This window comes from Cebidichthys violaceus, unplaced genomic scaffold, assembly GCF_023349555.1.
Source record: "Cebidichthys violaceus isolate CVI_PGR_0920_01 unplaced genomic scaffold, fCebVio1.0.p SCAF_48, whole genome shotgun sequence".
Classification (NCBI taxonomy): domain Eukaryota; kingdom Metazoa; phylum Chordata; class Actinopteri; order Perciformes; family Stichaeidae; genus Cebidichthys; species Cebidichthys violaceus.
The window spans coordinates 249,576-264,575 of record NW_027176683.1 but is presented as its reverse complement, the minus strand read 5'-3'; the positions used below and the strand labels follow the sequence as shown (position 1 = coordinate 264,575).

At 43.9% G+C, this 15,000-nt stretch overlaps 1 protein-coding gene across 2 annotated transcripts in view; it reads left to right on the top strand.

Moving 5' to 3' along the window:
- Positions 1-15,000, top strand: part of atg5 (ATG5 autophagy related 5 homolog (S. cerevisiae)) — a 29,193-nt gene that overhangs the window by 6,955 nt on the left and 7,238 nt on the right. For both annotated transcript variants that reach the window (XM_068729851.1, XM_068729852.1), the window contains exon 7: positions 8,729-8,846. In XM_068729851.1, the coding sequence (XP_068585952.1) occupies positions 8,729-8,846 (118 nt within the window). The remainder of the gene's footprint in view (positions 1-8,728; positions 8,847-15,000) is intronic.

The following is a 15,000-nucleotide window of genomic DNA, read 5'->3' as shown; positions in this document are numbered from 1 at the left end:
TATGACCCTGTATGTCGGTTCTTCACAGATGATGAAACCACAGAGAGAGCGTGACGGTCTCATCAAACTTTGACTCTTTCCATTTTCACCTCATGTTTTTAAGAAACAGTCATTTTGGGACGTTTGCTCGTTAACTTCACTTCATTTATAAAAGCGTCTTTTTAAAAACAGAGTTTCCAAAGTGCTTTGACAGACGAAGCAAAAGCAGTGCGACGACGGACGGTCACATTTAAAACACTGATAAAACAGTACAATAGATGACACAATAAAAACAATCGATACAATAAGAAAAAATAAATAAAGTAAATCATTTCAATTTTTTTTTATTATTAAATGAAATAAAATAAAATAAAATAAATAAAATAAATAAAATAAATAAAATAAATAAAATAAAATAAAAATAAATAAAAATAAATAAATAAAATTAAATTAAGATTCTTTCACAATGCCACGTGTTATTCTCTAAATAACAAAAAACAAGAAACAAAACGTCTTTGCCCTGGGGCTTTCTGGAGGTTATTCATCGGCTCCTGTACCTGCAACTCTCCCCGGTTTACGTGTAATTCCAGTGAAACAAGATCAGCCGGTGGGCGGGCTTCAGAGCTTCACTCCGGGATGATGATGATGATGATGAGGAGGCGTAGGCAGACAGACAGACAAGTGGCCTTTTTCCTGACTCAGGTGAAAATTCCCTTTTGGAGGACAAAGCAAGAAAGAAGAGAGGATGAATAAGCGACTGATTCTCGCCTGGAAAACATTAACACACTGAGAGCCAGACAGCGGGGGGAAAGCGCCATGCTTTGAGTCAAGTGTTTGGGGGGGGGGGGGAATTTTGTGGGGAATTATTTTGACAACTTCCACGGTTTGGAGATGTTCAGGAGTTGCACAGAATGACTCTTCAATAACACAACAAGTGTAGTTAAACACAAAACCATTTCAATCCCGCTGGACACTGAGGGAGGCCTCGTCCAGTCCAGTCAGGAGAATAAAGATTCGGAAAACATCTGGATCTTTGCAACAAAAACATGTTGACAGTCTGCTTTGAGTCTCGCGGCTAAACGTGCGTGCATTTGGACCTCCATCTCAAATCACAGCGAACAGAAAAAAAAAATAGGGCCTCCTCTCTGTTGCCGAGGCGTGTCGGGACAGGTTCAGGAAAAAAAAGATAATGTGAGAAAATGGAGCAGGAAGTGGATCTGAGTGTCATGGAACGAAACGGGAAGAGGTTTGTAGATGTTTGGAACAGAACATCATATCTGCTCCGGCTGCCCCCCCCCCCCCCCGAGCTGATTTATTATTGAGCGTGTCAAGCTTTTTAATGAGACCCGCTGTGCTCCACATATGGCTGCGTTTACATTTTTGCGCAACAAGGAAAGGCGGGAGTGCAGCTGTCAATCAACGCCGACGAAATACAAAAGTAAATAAATAAAAGACCCATAAACGCTTTTTGTTTTTACTTTCACATCTTTGGCGCGTAAATAAACCCTTTTTTTTTTTTTTTTTTTTTTTACACTCGGGACAAAAGAACATTCTTGTGTCGGGTTATTAAAAAAAGAGAGAGAAACAACGCGACTCCTTTTTAAAGTGGTCGACCGAAACACGCAGTCTCACCAGACGACGACCCGCCCCTCTCAGACCGGCACTTGCTGCAGCAGTTAAAAAGTCGTGTAACTGCCGCTCCAGCTCCTTTTGGGGTGTTTTTTCGAATTGAAAGTTTCCACGGTCATTTATGAGCCGAGTTGGTTTCGTGATAATTGGAGCAGTTCTAACATATTGGTTCATTCCTGAAAAGTCTGGATTGTTTTGGAGATGGTGTGGTTTTCATCTTACAAGATTATTTACAACCGAAGGAGGCCTGGAAAGACAAACCGTGTAAGATAAATGTGTTCACACTCGCAACTACTTTCATCGTCCAAAAGGCGAGGGTTCGCTCGTACCAACATCTCTTTATCTTTGCGGGAACAATCTTTAATGCTGCTGACGTGTCGACCGAGAACACGTTTCGAGAAACCCTGCAGAGATTGTGTCGTTGCTGAGGAGAGAAAAAAAATCCAGCGTTTTTGTTAGCCGCCATTTCTGTGACGAGACGAAAAACACGATATGAGAAAAGACACAAGGACAAAAAAAGGTGCAGAATCACTGAGAAGAACAAAGCTGTTTGGCACTCCGAAGTCACTGTGGTGACTTAACAGGAGACCGCTTTACACAGAGGAAAGACCCCCCCCTCCCACACACACACACACACACACACACACACATGCCTTCAAAGCCAGATTGTGGTCTTTAGTGTAAATAACATGTGCTGTGTTTGATGCAGACAGAATTAATGACAACACTCGGTCCAAATAACAGAGGGCTCATTTCCGTCTGGCCTGCAGTCCTCATGGAGACAAAGACACCTCGTGGGCATGGAGGACACACTCTGTGTGTGTGTGTGTGTGTGTGTGTGTGTGTGTGTGTGTGTGTGTGTGTGTGTGTGTGTGTGTGTCTGCCTCATGTCCTGACGGTTAAACATTTTCAAAACCACACTTCTGGGCCTCACATTAACTCTTGTTTGTATCCTTTAGATTCATTTTTGTTTCTTCTTTTAATTGACTTTTTAATGTTTTATATCTCGTACACAAATACGGACATTGATGTTATGAATAATAAGTCCTTTTTTTTTTTTTTTTTACATTTGTCCTCTCCCTCTACTTTACTCTCCTTAGTTACTTTTACGTTCTTTTAAACTTCTGTGTTCATCTGATCTTTGCAAGCTTCTGTTTGTGTGTCGCCCGTTTCTTATATTTGTCATTTCATTTGCTTGTGTGTGTGTGTGTGTGTGTGTGTGTGTGTGTGTGTGTGTGTTTGCCAGCGCCTCGCCTCCGTCTGGCGGCAGGACTAGTTTGGCCGCCGGTGCATGTTTCCTGCTCCGGTAGTGACGCCACTCTGTGATTCAAAAAAAAAAGAACCAGAGGAGGAGGAGGGAGGGGGGGGGGGGGGGGCAGACCGTCTCGCTGCGCGGAAAAGTGAAAATTACTATCCTTTCTGTTTTTATAGACTGCTTGCATTGTTGCTCTACAGGTACACCTCGCTGTTTCGCCGCCGCTCTGTGACTCGGCTCTTACTCATGAACCCTCCGGTGCGGGGCTTTCAAGAATGCAGGTTTTACTGCCTCCCAGATATCTTGCGATGGCTGAGGGGGGGGGGGGAGGGGTGACTACACAGGCAATTGGCAATTACACAACACGGGAATGCTGCTGGAAACGGCATACGGAATGCTGAGCGAAACACCATAAACCTCCACAATGCCCTATATTATCTATGAACTCATATCTCATATTCACAGACCACTTTATTACCTCTGTACAAACCCTGTAAAGAAACAAGTCACGTATTGAATGCATTATAAAGAAACAGGTTGAATATCCTGTAAACTATTTGACTTGGCTGCAAAATATTTACTCAAATGTAGATTTTTTTAAGACTAAAGCATCTAATCGGCTGTCTTTGTTTAATCCTTAGACGTGTTTATAGCGCTTTTATCGGTGAACTATTTCTGACGGTCACGTCTGAAAAGCTCTGATGGTTTGTGCCAAGTCACAAAAATAAATAAAGATAAAACAACAACTTTCTACGTGACTAAATCCCACTATTGGTGGGTAAATGGCAGTACTTTCAACAGAGTCAAAACATCAAGATGAAGTTCAGTTTAGAAGAACGACTGAATACGAGTCCTCCCGCTGACCTGATGGAGCCTCAGATCGGCACCAAAATATGGCGATGAATGGCACCGGCACGCGACACATGAATAATTCACAATTTCGATTCAGTGTCCCTTGATGGAGTTCCTCCTCTGCCGGTGTGTATTTCAACTTCTGAGAAAATGAAGGCCGCCAAAGAGAGGTTCGGAATTTTAATCTACGAATGGACGGTCTCAGAGTTCAGTGGAAAACGCTTTCTCTCGCTTCGTCTCGATTCACGGAAGCTCACATTGATTGACGGCCCCCGTCCGTTGTTTTGTTTTTTTGCCCTCAATTAGGCGGATTGAATCCCCTCCATCAATTAGGCGGCCGTCTTGAGTTCCGCCCCGCTCTTTTCACTCGGCGAGAGTTACCCCCGAGTCCCACTGACACCTCGCTCTCTTTGTGTCGCCGTGTGCTGCCGTGCCAGCTAAGGTGTCGCCCCGGCTGAAAAGAAAGTGTCTCCATCCAAGCAGTATCACGCTTCTCCCCCCCCCCCCCTCCCTCCCTCCTCCAGGGATCAATGGCGCCTTCTGTGTATGGCGACCGGCTCAATAATTAATGGCGGGCTATTTAAAAATGCAACGGAGGTAGCTGTCACTTAAGCGCACTCTCTCTGCTCTTGGCTGTCGCCGACGATCCTCGCACGAAGAAACCGCCGCGCTTCCTGTCAGTGACTCAGTCTTTCTGTGTAACCCGAGCGGCCGGCTTCACGCCTCTGCTGCCACCCCCCCTTCCTCTTTTTTTTTTTTTTCGCGCCTGGCTCCGCGGTGTGTAGTTACAGCTCGGTTACCCGATCCCCGTCCTCACCGGTTTCCTTTTCACAGCTCCGTGATGAGGCACCTATTGTGTGTCGGACTCTCCGTTTGACACCTCAGGTTGGGTATCTGCATGCAAAGAGAATTATACAAAATTCATACATTTGTATGTATGTAAGATGTGGACGTAGTCATGGTGACGTCGCCCATTGGTTTGTGGACTGATGTATTGAAGATTTGAGTTCGGCCATTTCGCCGTTGCCATCTTGGCTTTTTTTGCAACCGATGAACAGAAGTTACCTCCGGTTGTGCCGAGTGAAGTCGATGTGGAAGTGTCTTAAAGCTGCATTCTCTCTAATGTCCATCAGGGGGCGACTCCTCTGGTCGTATAGAAGTCTAGTCTAAAATGACTCTACTTCTCTCTTGATTTATTCCCTCAGTAAACATTGTAAACATGAGTTTATGGTCTCAATCTCTAGTTTACAGTCTTCTTCAATACAGCATGATGTTCATTTAGTACATTATGCTCCATTTAGAGTCAAACAGACCATAAAGCAGGGGATGATTTGGGGGCGGGGCTACACGGTGATTGACAGGTCTACCAGAGACGTATACGACGTCTCTACGTCACTCCTCCTCAGTTCTAATATGGTCACTTCCTGTTCACTGGTTGCAAAAAAGCCAAGATGGTCAAACCCAAGGCTTCCAAACGACGAGGTCCACTTCTTATAGACTATGAGAATGACAACACCCACAACTGATTCAGTTTCTACTGATATAAGAGATAGAAATGCTGCATCTCTCAGCCCACCACTCCCGCTGATTCCACTAATTAACACCTCTTCAGTCAAAGAAACAACCAACTAGTGGGATCAGCTGGTGTTTAAAATGTGCACGCTCCTGAGTCACTACGGTGCATAGATTTACTGAATTCAGGCGCTTGGTTGACCGAATAGCATTATAAATTCACCTCCTGGTCTGCGTCCAGCGCCCGGCGCCTCGCCTCCTGTCCCGAGGACGCGGGTCACCCGGTAACCTGAACCACTGAATCTTTAACTCTGCTCTGAAGTGACAGTGAGACTCTTGACATTAACAAAGAACATAGCTGCTAATCTATCAGAATCAGGTTCATGACCGGGATTTACAGCAGGTTACAGGACAATGAATAATAATGAATAATACATTGATTAATATAAGCAGTTCGATAGATATTACTTGTATCATAGGCTTACGAACGAGCGGAAGTCATAACTCTGATATTCTGGGGTCTACTGTCAATTTGAGCATCCAAGGCCTTTCACACACTCGGGCTGTGACGAATATATGACACAGAAATAAGAATATTATGTCGAGGGCTTTTATTGTGAAAGGAAAAGAACGTAAGGATTGGACCTGGTCTGCGCTACCCTTTAGTCAAGGTTTGAAAGGAGTAATAAAGTTTGCCATTGGAGCCATGTTTGATGCCTTTATTTTCGGTGCGAAAGCTCAGAAAAATCAACCTTTTCATTAGTCCATAATATGCTGTGTGTGTATATATATATATATATATATATATATATATATATATATATATATATATACATATATATATATATATATTATCATTCGAGGTCAGGGTGTAAGCCGGATAGCCTTCAGTTCATAAGCTTTCTGATGAGCACTAAACTCTTATTTGACAATTTTACATTTAATCAAAGTTTACAAAAAATTTGCACAAATTTTGAAGTTACGACTCGGGGTGTCATTTGGCAAAATGTGACAGTAACTGGTTTCTACCGATGGATTATGGGAGCAAGTTTGCACAAAGGAAAATACAATGATTTATGTCGTGATTTAAAAGACCAATAAAGCACCAAAGTGCGTTGTATTCACTGTTTTAGTATCGTCACAAATGGCGTCTCATCAAACCCATTCTGAACATTTGTGCAAAGATCTGTTTTTGGATAAAACCGCCTCAAACGACCTCAAACGACGCCGCCTGTCCTTAAACTCTTGAGTCAAAGTCCATTACTGGCTCTGGACGTAGTTTACTAGATTTCTTGTCTGCCGTCTGGCGGTGATTTCCCACCGTGCTTCCCGCACCTCTCACACATGGAATGTTTTGGCTGCAGGGTTGCAAATCAGAGCCGAAAACAGTCATGAGGATGATTGCTGCTGCGTACATCACTTCTTGTTTAGCCGTCCCGCCGTGACTTAGACAGTTTACATTTGAGGCATTTAGCGGTTCGCTCTCACCCACAGTGATTTGCATTGTGGTCGGCAGTAGAGGACACGGTTTGGTTCCTGGATCATTACCGCAATAAGTAACTAATCGTGAGGAGGTCACAGGTCAGGACTACATCATCATGACAGCCGCTGGCTGGAGAAGGATCACATACAGTGTGGGGGGTGGGTGGGGGAGAAATAAACCAGGGGAAAGATCGACTATTTAGGCTTACTGTCACTTTTGGAGCAGCAGAATGGCATTCTGATTAAGAACATGCACTCTGCTGAAGTGTCCTCGAGCAAAACACCGTGTTTTGTTTGTGGAGCGGTGAAAGAGAGAAGAGGGTTTTTCTTAAAGGGAACCAAAGACAATGTCACATTTAATGTTTTAACTATTCTCTTGATCTACGACAATTAGGCCTATTGTAGCTAAAATAAATGTACAGGGGAGGGCGGTAATATTCTTAGAACATGTCAGAGATTAAAATGGCAATTTTAAGAGGAAAAAAACTGGGTATTTTTTTAGATTAAAGTGGTAAATTTAGAAGAAAAAAAAATTGGGTATTTTTAAGATTAAAGTGGCAATTTTAGAAGAAAACACAATATTACGGGGGGGAAAAAAACAATATTCTCGGAGATTCTAAAATCATAAATTTGCAATAAAAACCTCAGAAATTCTCTTTGACTCTGAATAACTTGAGGCGCTAAAAACAAACATTGCTTATATCTGAATTGATACGGTAAAAATACAGATTTTCTGTCAATACGTCGTCCTCAACCCAAATGCATGAGTCATGGCAACCCCAAAATCTATTTCCCTCACAATCCAGTGGTGTTATCTGGGCTGTTTCAATGCATTTACCGTAAATTTTATAGATGAGTGAACTACAATTCTAGTGACGGTTGATTTGCAGGTGACGGTTGGCTTCGAACATCGCAAAGTGAAGCGATGTGCTTCCTTGACAACATTCAAAAGACACTATTCTCAAGAGTTTATTTCTTGTAAATATGTGACTTTATAATCCCAGAGAACAGACACGTTTTTTTTGCCTTAAATGTATGAGTTTTCACCTACAATGGTCCGAATGCGCCATCGCACTTCATCTGAGAACCTTCCATGACGGCCAGCGGTTAGTCTGTGTAGGAGCTGACTTCTTCTGCCAAGTACATACTTAACCAGCGGTTAATGACTTGCAGACTCTTCCTGATCAGTAAAACATGTCGGCGTCGCAGCTAACATCTGTCAAAAAATGTTGCCGATTGCCAAACATCGCATTCTGAGCAGACGGGCTCATCGTCACAGCTCCACATTCCCAGGTCAGCTGAGCAGACGGGCGTTTTGCGTGTGGACGCTGTCTGAACTCTGCTCATCACCTTAAAACCTCCCCTTCACATGAAACATGTCCCATTTACTGGATGTTTGCTTTGCTTTCTTTTCCAGCGGTTCCTTGAATTGATGTCTCATGCCCTGTTGAGTAAATTACTTAAAATCTCCAAAATCAAAATTTGATGGAGTCTTGATGCTTCTTCTGTTTCACCGCATCGACGTAACTCACCCTCGAAGTCTCAGTAAAACTAAAGTTTGAGCGCCTTTGGCGTCCGCCGCCGTGACGTGTTTCCAAGTGGAATGGAACATTTGAGCGGCGTTCAGTTTTAAAAGGGGGATTTAAATCAAATCTTTTGCGTTTGATTGGCTCCGCTGAAAAGTGGGCGGGCTTAGAATCTAGTGCGATACGAAGCGACAGAGGACTGTGGGTAAAAACACGATGATGGATGTCGTGATGTTATTCGTCGGTACTGGCTTACATGAGCGCGCGTTGCATTTTGTTTTACAGGACGAAAATATGATTTGATTTTGATATAAAAATACAAAGAAATAGAGCAGTTTCTTTGCATATTTAAGAGGTGCGTAATCGGAAGTGATCTAAAAGGGTTAAAAGGGCATCTTTCATGCAATCTCGACTGTTACGTCTTTGGTGTCTTTGGACATCTCGCCGCACGCTGGATGTTTGCTAACCTGCTTCATGCTCTGATTCATTACAGACGACGAGCGACAGGCCGTTCATCCAGAAGCTGTTTCGCCCCGTTTCACCTGAAGGCAGCGTGCACACACTTGGCGACCTGCTGAAAGAGATGTACCCAGTGGCTTTACCAACCGACGGTAAGTCTGCACGCACACACACACACACACACACACACACACACACACACACACACACACACACACACAGTTATGAGAAGGGGGAAAGTACTGCATCACAAAAGCTAAATGTTTTTTATCCTGCTTTTATCATAGGTAACATTAAAATGTATGTCATCAAGAATAAAACTACCAAGCTATCTCTGACACGCGTCTCCCAGTGGGGGCTAACAGTACAGTAGTACAGCAGCAGCCATGTTTTATTTTTGGTTTCCGTCGCAACTGAAGACTGAAGAAAAAGAAGCTCTTGAGTTTTATTTACACAGCCGCACGAGGCACATCAGAGATCCACTCTCTCAGATAACACACCCACAAGGGTGTGAACAAAGACGTGTGTGTGTGTGTGTGTGGGGGGAGATGATGGGCAGATAGAAAGTGAGGAAGATGAAGAGGGAAAAACGGCATATTTGATGTAAAGTCTGAGCGCTCCAACAGGAAGCTGGAGCAGCCGAGTCTAAACAGACAGACGGAGAATGTTTAGTTACTTCATTCAGCGGTTTGTGAGGTCGTTTCCAGGATCAGGTCCACGTCAAGTCGAGTCAAAACCAGAACCACAAGTATGTCTCCCCTCAAATTTAAAGACGAGCAAACAGGCGCTGCGAGGTGTTAGTCGACCTCTGTCGCGTCTCGGTGTCGTGCTCTTGTTTGCATCTGCACAAACTAAACATTTTGTAAATGTACACAAAATGAACAGATCAGTGGAGCAACAAGCAACTAACAATATTAATTTATAAAAAATAAAGTATATAATCTCTCAACATCTAACCAAGCAAGAAAAATGTTCTGAAATCTGATTTGAACACTATTACTAAGCTTGTTTACAAGATATTTAGTCCTGATCTATAGATGATCTAAATATATATATCTATATATATATATATATATATATATATATATATATATATATATATCTATATATATATATATATATACGTGTATATATATATATACGTATATATACTACGTATTATCCTGTTAACAGGAGGTCAAACCTTTAAATATACATATGGACAGCAGCAGCTTTAACACATAAGCCCTGTGTGCACTCGTGGCACACAGTTGAGTTGCAGCTGTGGTGATAATGAGAGAGAGAGAGAGAGAGAGAGAGAGAGAGAGAAAGAGAGAGAGAGAGAGAGAGACTAAACAGACAGTGTCTGCAGAGGAGGAGAGAGGAAGTAGATAAGGAGACAATAGTGTGTTAGGACAGAGGACCTGCAGGAGACAGACTCACCTGCACGGAGGAGACAGAACCATTAACACCCCCCCCTCCTCCGCCTCCTCCTCCTCCTCCTCCTCCTCCTCCTCCTCCTTCTCCTCCTCGTCTGTCTCACATTCACTCAACGTCCTGGCTAACGATGGACTAACGAGAAATGTTGGTGCACTAAACGGTTGAAATGACACCGTTGAATAAAGGAATGCAAAGATAATAGAGGAAGCCAATTGTTTTAAAAAAAGATTAAAGATAATTTTTTGTTTAATTGTGTTAAACCCACAGACTGAATATACGAAGTGGACGGAGTCATCGTGACGTCAAGTCTTCTTCAACACAGCATGATGTTCATTCAGTACATTATGCTCCATTTAGAGTCAAACAGAACCATAAAGCAGGGGACGATTTAGGGGCGGGGCTACACAGTGATTGACAGGTCTCTTACCAGAGACGTATACGCCGTCTCTACGTCACTCCTCCTCAGTCCTAATATGGTCACTTCCTGTTCACTGGTTGCAAAAAAAGCCAAGATGGTCAAACCAAAGGCTTCCAAACGACGACGTCCACTTCTTATAGACAGTCTATGAGAATGACAACACGATAAAAACACGTTCAGACTGAGACAGAATCAACTAAAGTCAAATCATAAGTCATGTCCGTAGGGGATGAGTAATATCCAGTTTTTTTTTATTTAATGCTTTTTCTGTGGCTCGGTCCTGTTTGCACACGTTAAGTCTCAGACACGCCAACCCGGCATCAACGGACCGGCGACTCAGCATCCGACTGTTGCGTCAACCTCGCGTCGCCCCAACGGAAAGTTTCTTCTGAACACGTACGATCCGCAGGTGTGTTCGTCATTGAGACACCGGTGTCGCAACGCATACGTGAACCGGAACGCTCGGATGAGTTTGAGGCTTTAGTTTAGATTGAAGTCGTTTGCTCGCTATCCCCACACTTCCTTATATCTTCTAGTGCACCGATTCAACAGCGGGCTCCGATTCCAACGCGCTCGATCGCCCGAAACGCCGCCGACGCGCCGCAAAAAGTAGAGCCGACGTTGGCCGACAGAGCGCTCACGAAGTACAGATGTTTTTGCAGGCTCAAAATCAAATCAAAAGCTCACAGTCAGCTGTAAGTTATTTGCCAAAAGGCTCCGACGCACCGCTCTGTGACATTGCTCAAGAGAATGGTGTGTTTTTCGTTGAGTGAATGCTGCCGTCGTGGTATTTGGAGGCGTAACGCAGCAGAATGTGTGTCCTCTGTGGAAGTCTTTGTCATGGGTTTTACAGCCTTCAGTTGGTGCCAAGTACATCTCTTTGTTTTTTTTGTCTTTAGTTCAGAATGAATTACAGCCGTTGGACGAGCATCCTGAACGATAACAGCTGCCAAGACACTCGGATGTTTGTGCAGGACTTTCTCTGGACGGTTCTTCTGACACTAATCCGCTAAACCAGTTGTTAGAGATTCATCTAATTTGTGTCTTTGGCTTAAAATGTGTGTGCAGACTGTCTGTTCCTTTTCCTTTCTCTATACAGTTCCCCTCTTTGATCCTCTTGTCTGTCTCTCAGGTGTAGTCTTGGACGTCTTCTGTAGACGTCTTTCGTGTTCTTTGACGTTTTAAAGCCCCCCCCCGGTGGAGTGGAGTCTGCCCGCCTGGCTGATCAAGGTGAAAGTGGCCCTTTTGTCTCTCGCCGTTTGTTTGGTTTCCACCTCTTCCTTTTGGCTGGTAGATGAGTCGGATGATAGCCGGAGATTATGGCGGCGTGTTTGGATTAGAGAGACCAGGACGTGTGTTAAGGGGGGGGGGGGAGTTCAGAGGACTTTTTCTTCTTTTCTACCGGAAGATATAACAAAAAGAAGAAGATCTGGGGTGCTGCACTTCTGTGATCTTTCAAACATCAACTCATGTTTTTCATACAATCCCCTCGTCTTGTTATGTCTGGGAGAGGATTGGTGTTGACCCCCTTTGGGACCCGGGAACCTCGCCACAGCCAACAAATAGGGGCGGCTTGAATTAGGGGGTGTGGGGAGAAAGAGGGGGGATTCCCCAAATGTTTCTTGAGCAATGACCGGGGGAAAGAAAGCGGTGGCGGGAGACAAACCCAAAACAACATGTTACTGTAAGAGGAGGTCAACTTTGAGGTGTTTGGAGCTGCGTCATGTGAGCCAGGTGTGTTATTGAGTAACGTGTTGTTTTTTTGGGCATAAATCAGAAACCTGCAGGGCGTCTCTGCCCACACATGATGTACGTACGTGTAGTGACAGACGATTCTCGTAAGCAAAGCCTTTTTCTTTTGTTTTGTTTTCTTCTTTTATCGGAGATGAGCCCGATCATGGAAAAGAAAAGAAAAAACAAAAAAAAACCACGCGCTGATTATTGTCTGGGAATAATCTAGAGGAAACCCCCCACCCCGTCTTCACCCACCTCCCACACACACACACACACACACACACACACACACACACACACACACACACACACACAACCCCTCCCACCTTGTTGAGTGACAAATCCACGCAGCGAAATACTCTGAGCATCACATTTGTGGTCCATCCCACTCACTGTTTGGGGGCGGTCTTCCCCAGTACGGCTTGTGCAGATCAAATGGGGCGGCTCACTTCAGAGACCTGGAGGGGGGTGGGGGGGTGGGGGGGGTGGGGGGGGGTGTCGGTTTCAGTGGCTGCTTTGATGCAGCAGATAGTGGCTTGTGTTTTTCATGTGCGCAGGCGTGCGAGATGTTCACCAGACAGGGGGAATTTAGCTCGGCTCAAAAGCCCGCTGGATGCCTTGATCTGCTGTTTGATTCAAAGCAGAGATCCTTTGCTTTCTAATTCTAACCAAGCGGCTTTACTGTAAAAACAAAACAAAACAAAAAAAGGTAGATTTCTACTTCTTTGTACACTTCAAAATCAGTTGAAAATCCTCACTGACACTATGATACTTTCACATGTTTTTTGTAATCTTGGTTAATTGTGCTTTGATCGAATATTTCCTGTGAATCAAGAAATTGCTTTCATGACTTTTTATTCCAAAAGGTTTTGCAGAAAAGACTCTTCATGTCGCACCAGTATCACAACATGTCAAAGCTCCAGGGTGTACAGTGTGTTCGTAGAAACAGACGGAGCAACAGTGAGGAATAGAAATACAACATCAGGTCAATTCAAAATATCAAGCCATTAGGTTCAGACGAAGCCACACACCGAGGATTAGAAGCCTCATAGTTTGAACATGTGAGACGTTGAGGAGGCCTTGTGCGCTGACCGTCAGTACAGGAAGTGGGTTTTTCTACATCTACAGTTGGTACTGTATCTACAGAGTCTCGGGTTTACGCGAGGGAAGTGTTTCCTGCTTTATAGTGTTTATTGTATTATCAACCAAAATAGTAACGTTTGAATGCAGTTCATAACCAGAGTATTGAAATTGTTTTTGTGTGAGCTGCAAAATGTTCCTGAAATACGCTTCTGAGCCGATTTCAAATGACATTTTTATGGGCAAACAATTCTTACAACTGATTATTTGTTTTTTTAGAATCCAAAAATGCCAAATTTTTGATGGTGCCCTCTCGAATGTGAGGATTTGTTTCTTTCCGTCCCTGTTTTACATCATAGATTTAATTAATTTGGGGTTTTTTTTGTGGACCGTTGTCAACGATTTGTTGTCTGAGAAGTTGATTTGTCAGAAGAACTACTCCGGTGAATGAGTAAATGATGAAAAATAACCAGCGCTTTTAACGGTTTTTGCTTTTAACGGACTGACCGCCAGACAGCCATCCAGCGTTTTTTGTCCCGTCAGACCGAGTGTTTGGCTCTGAGGAGAGTGCAGCGTTGCGGTCTTCCTAAATAGTGGTTGGCTTTCGCTCGGCTGACAAAACATGCCGTCTTGGCCGGCGGTCGTGTACAACTCCAACCACAGGGCGTGTGTGTGTGTGTGTGTGTGTGTGTGTGTGTGTGTGTGTGTGTGGACAAATCAGCCCATTTATATTCAAACGGTGGCAGCTGATTTGCAGAGCGAGTTAATAATAATGTGATTGTGGTCGTGGGAGGAAGTGGCTCCACGTCTGGTCCGATTTGTCATTTTAACATCTTTAATATTAAACCCAGTTAACCCATTAGTAGCTAATCAGAGAGATTTGACTTGAAACGACATTGGGCTCATAACAAAGATGACGCTTTACAAGCTCCGCCCATGGCTTTGAATGGCATAAACTTCCTGTCCCTGAAAGTGGGCGTGGTCACGGTCACGGTCACGGTCACGGCGCGTTTGCCTTTTTTCTTTTATTCTTTTGTGATCACAACCGAGCGTTTACATAAACAAATATGTGAGGAGCGGAACTCTGAACCACAGTCAGCAGGCGTGACGGAACACACTTTGACGATACAAGAAAATGTTGCGGTTGAAATAACAGGACGCAAACAATCTCAGGAGTTATTGCTCCAAACAATAAACTTGTCATTTGACGCTCGGCAACCCGATAATGGAAATATTTACCCCAAAAACTGATCTCTCCCGGGTATCGATGTCGTGCTCACTCACGGTCTCTTAATGAATCACAGGACTGAGCGTTAGTCAAACTGGGAAAACACCTCTGTTCAATTCTACTCCTGAGTAAGATCCCTCACGGCGATGCATCTGCTGATGGTTACCTGTGCTTGAGGGGAACCAAGCTTTCCTGTTAAAGGCGTAAAATGAGAAGTCACTGTTCCCATTTTGTCCGTTAGCGGTGGATTTACCCCGAGAACGAGCGTTCCTCCTGCTCACAGTATGTATATTTCCATGAACTTTGGGGGACCTCCAAAAGACAGATTAATGTGAAATGGCTCCAACGCCGTCAATCGACTGAGCAGCGTTTTATTTAAGTTGAGTAGTACTTTTTACAACACGTGAACTGAGATTGAGAATGAAAT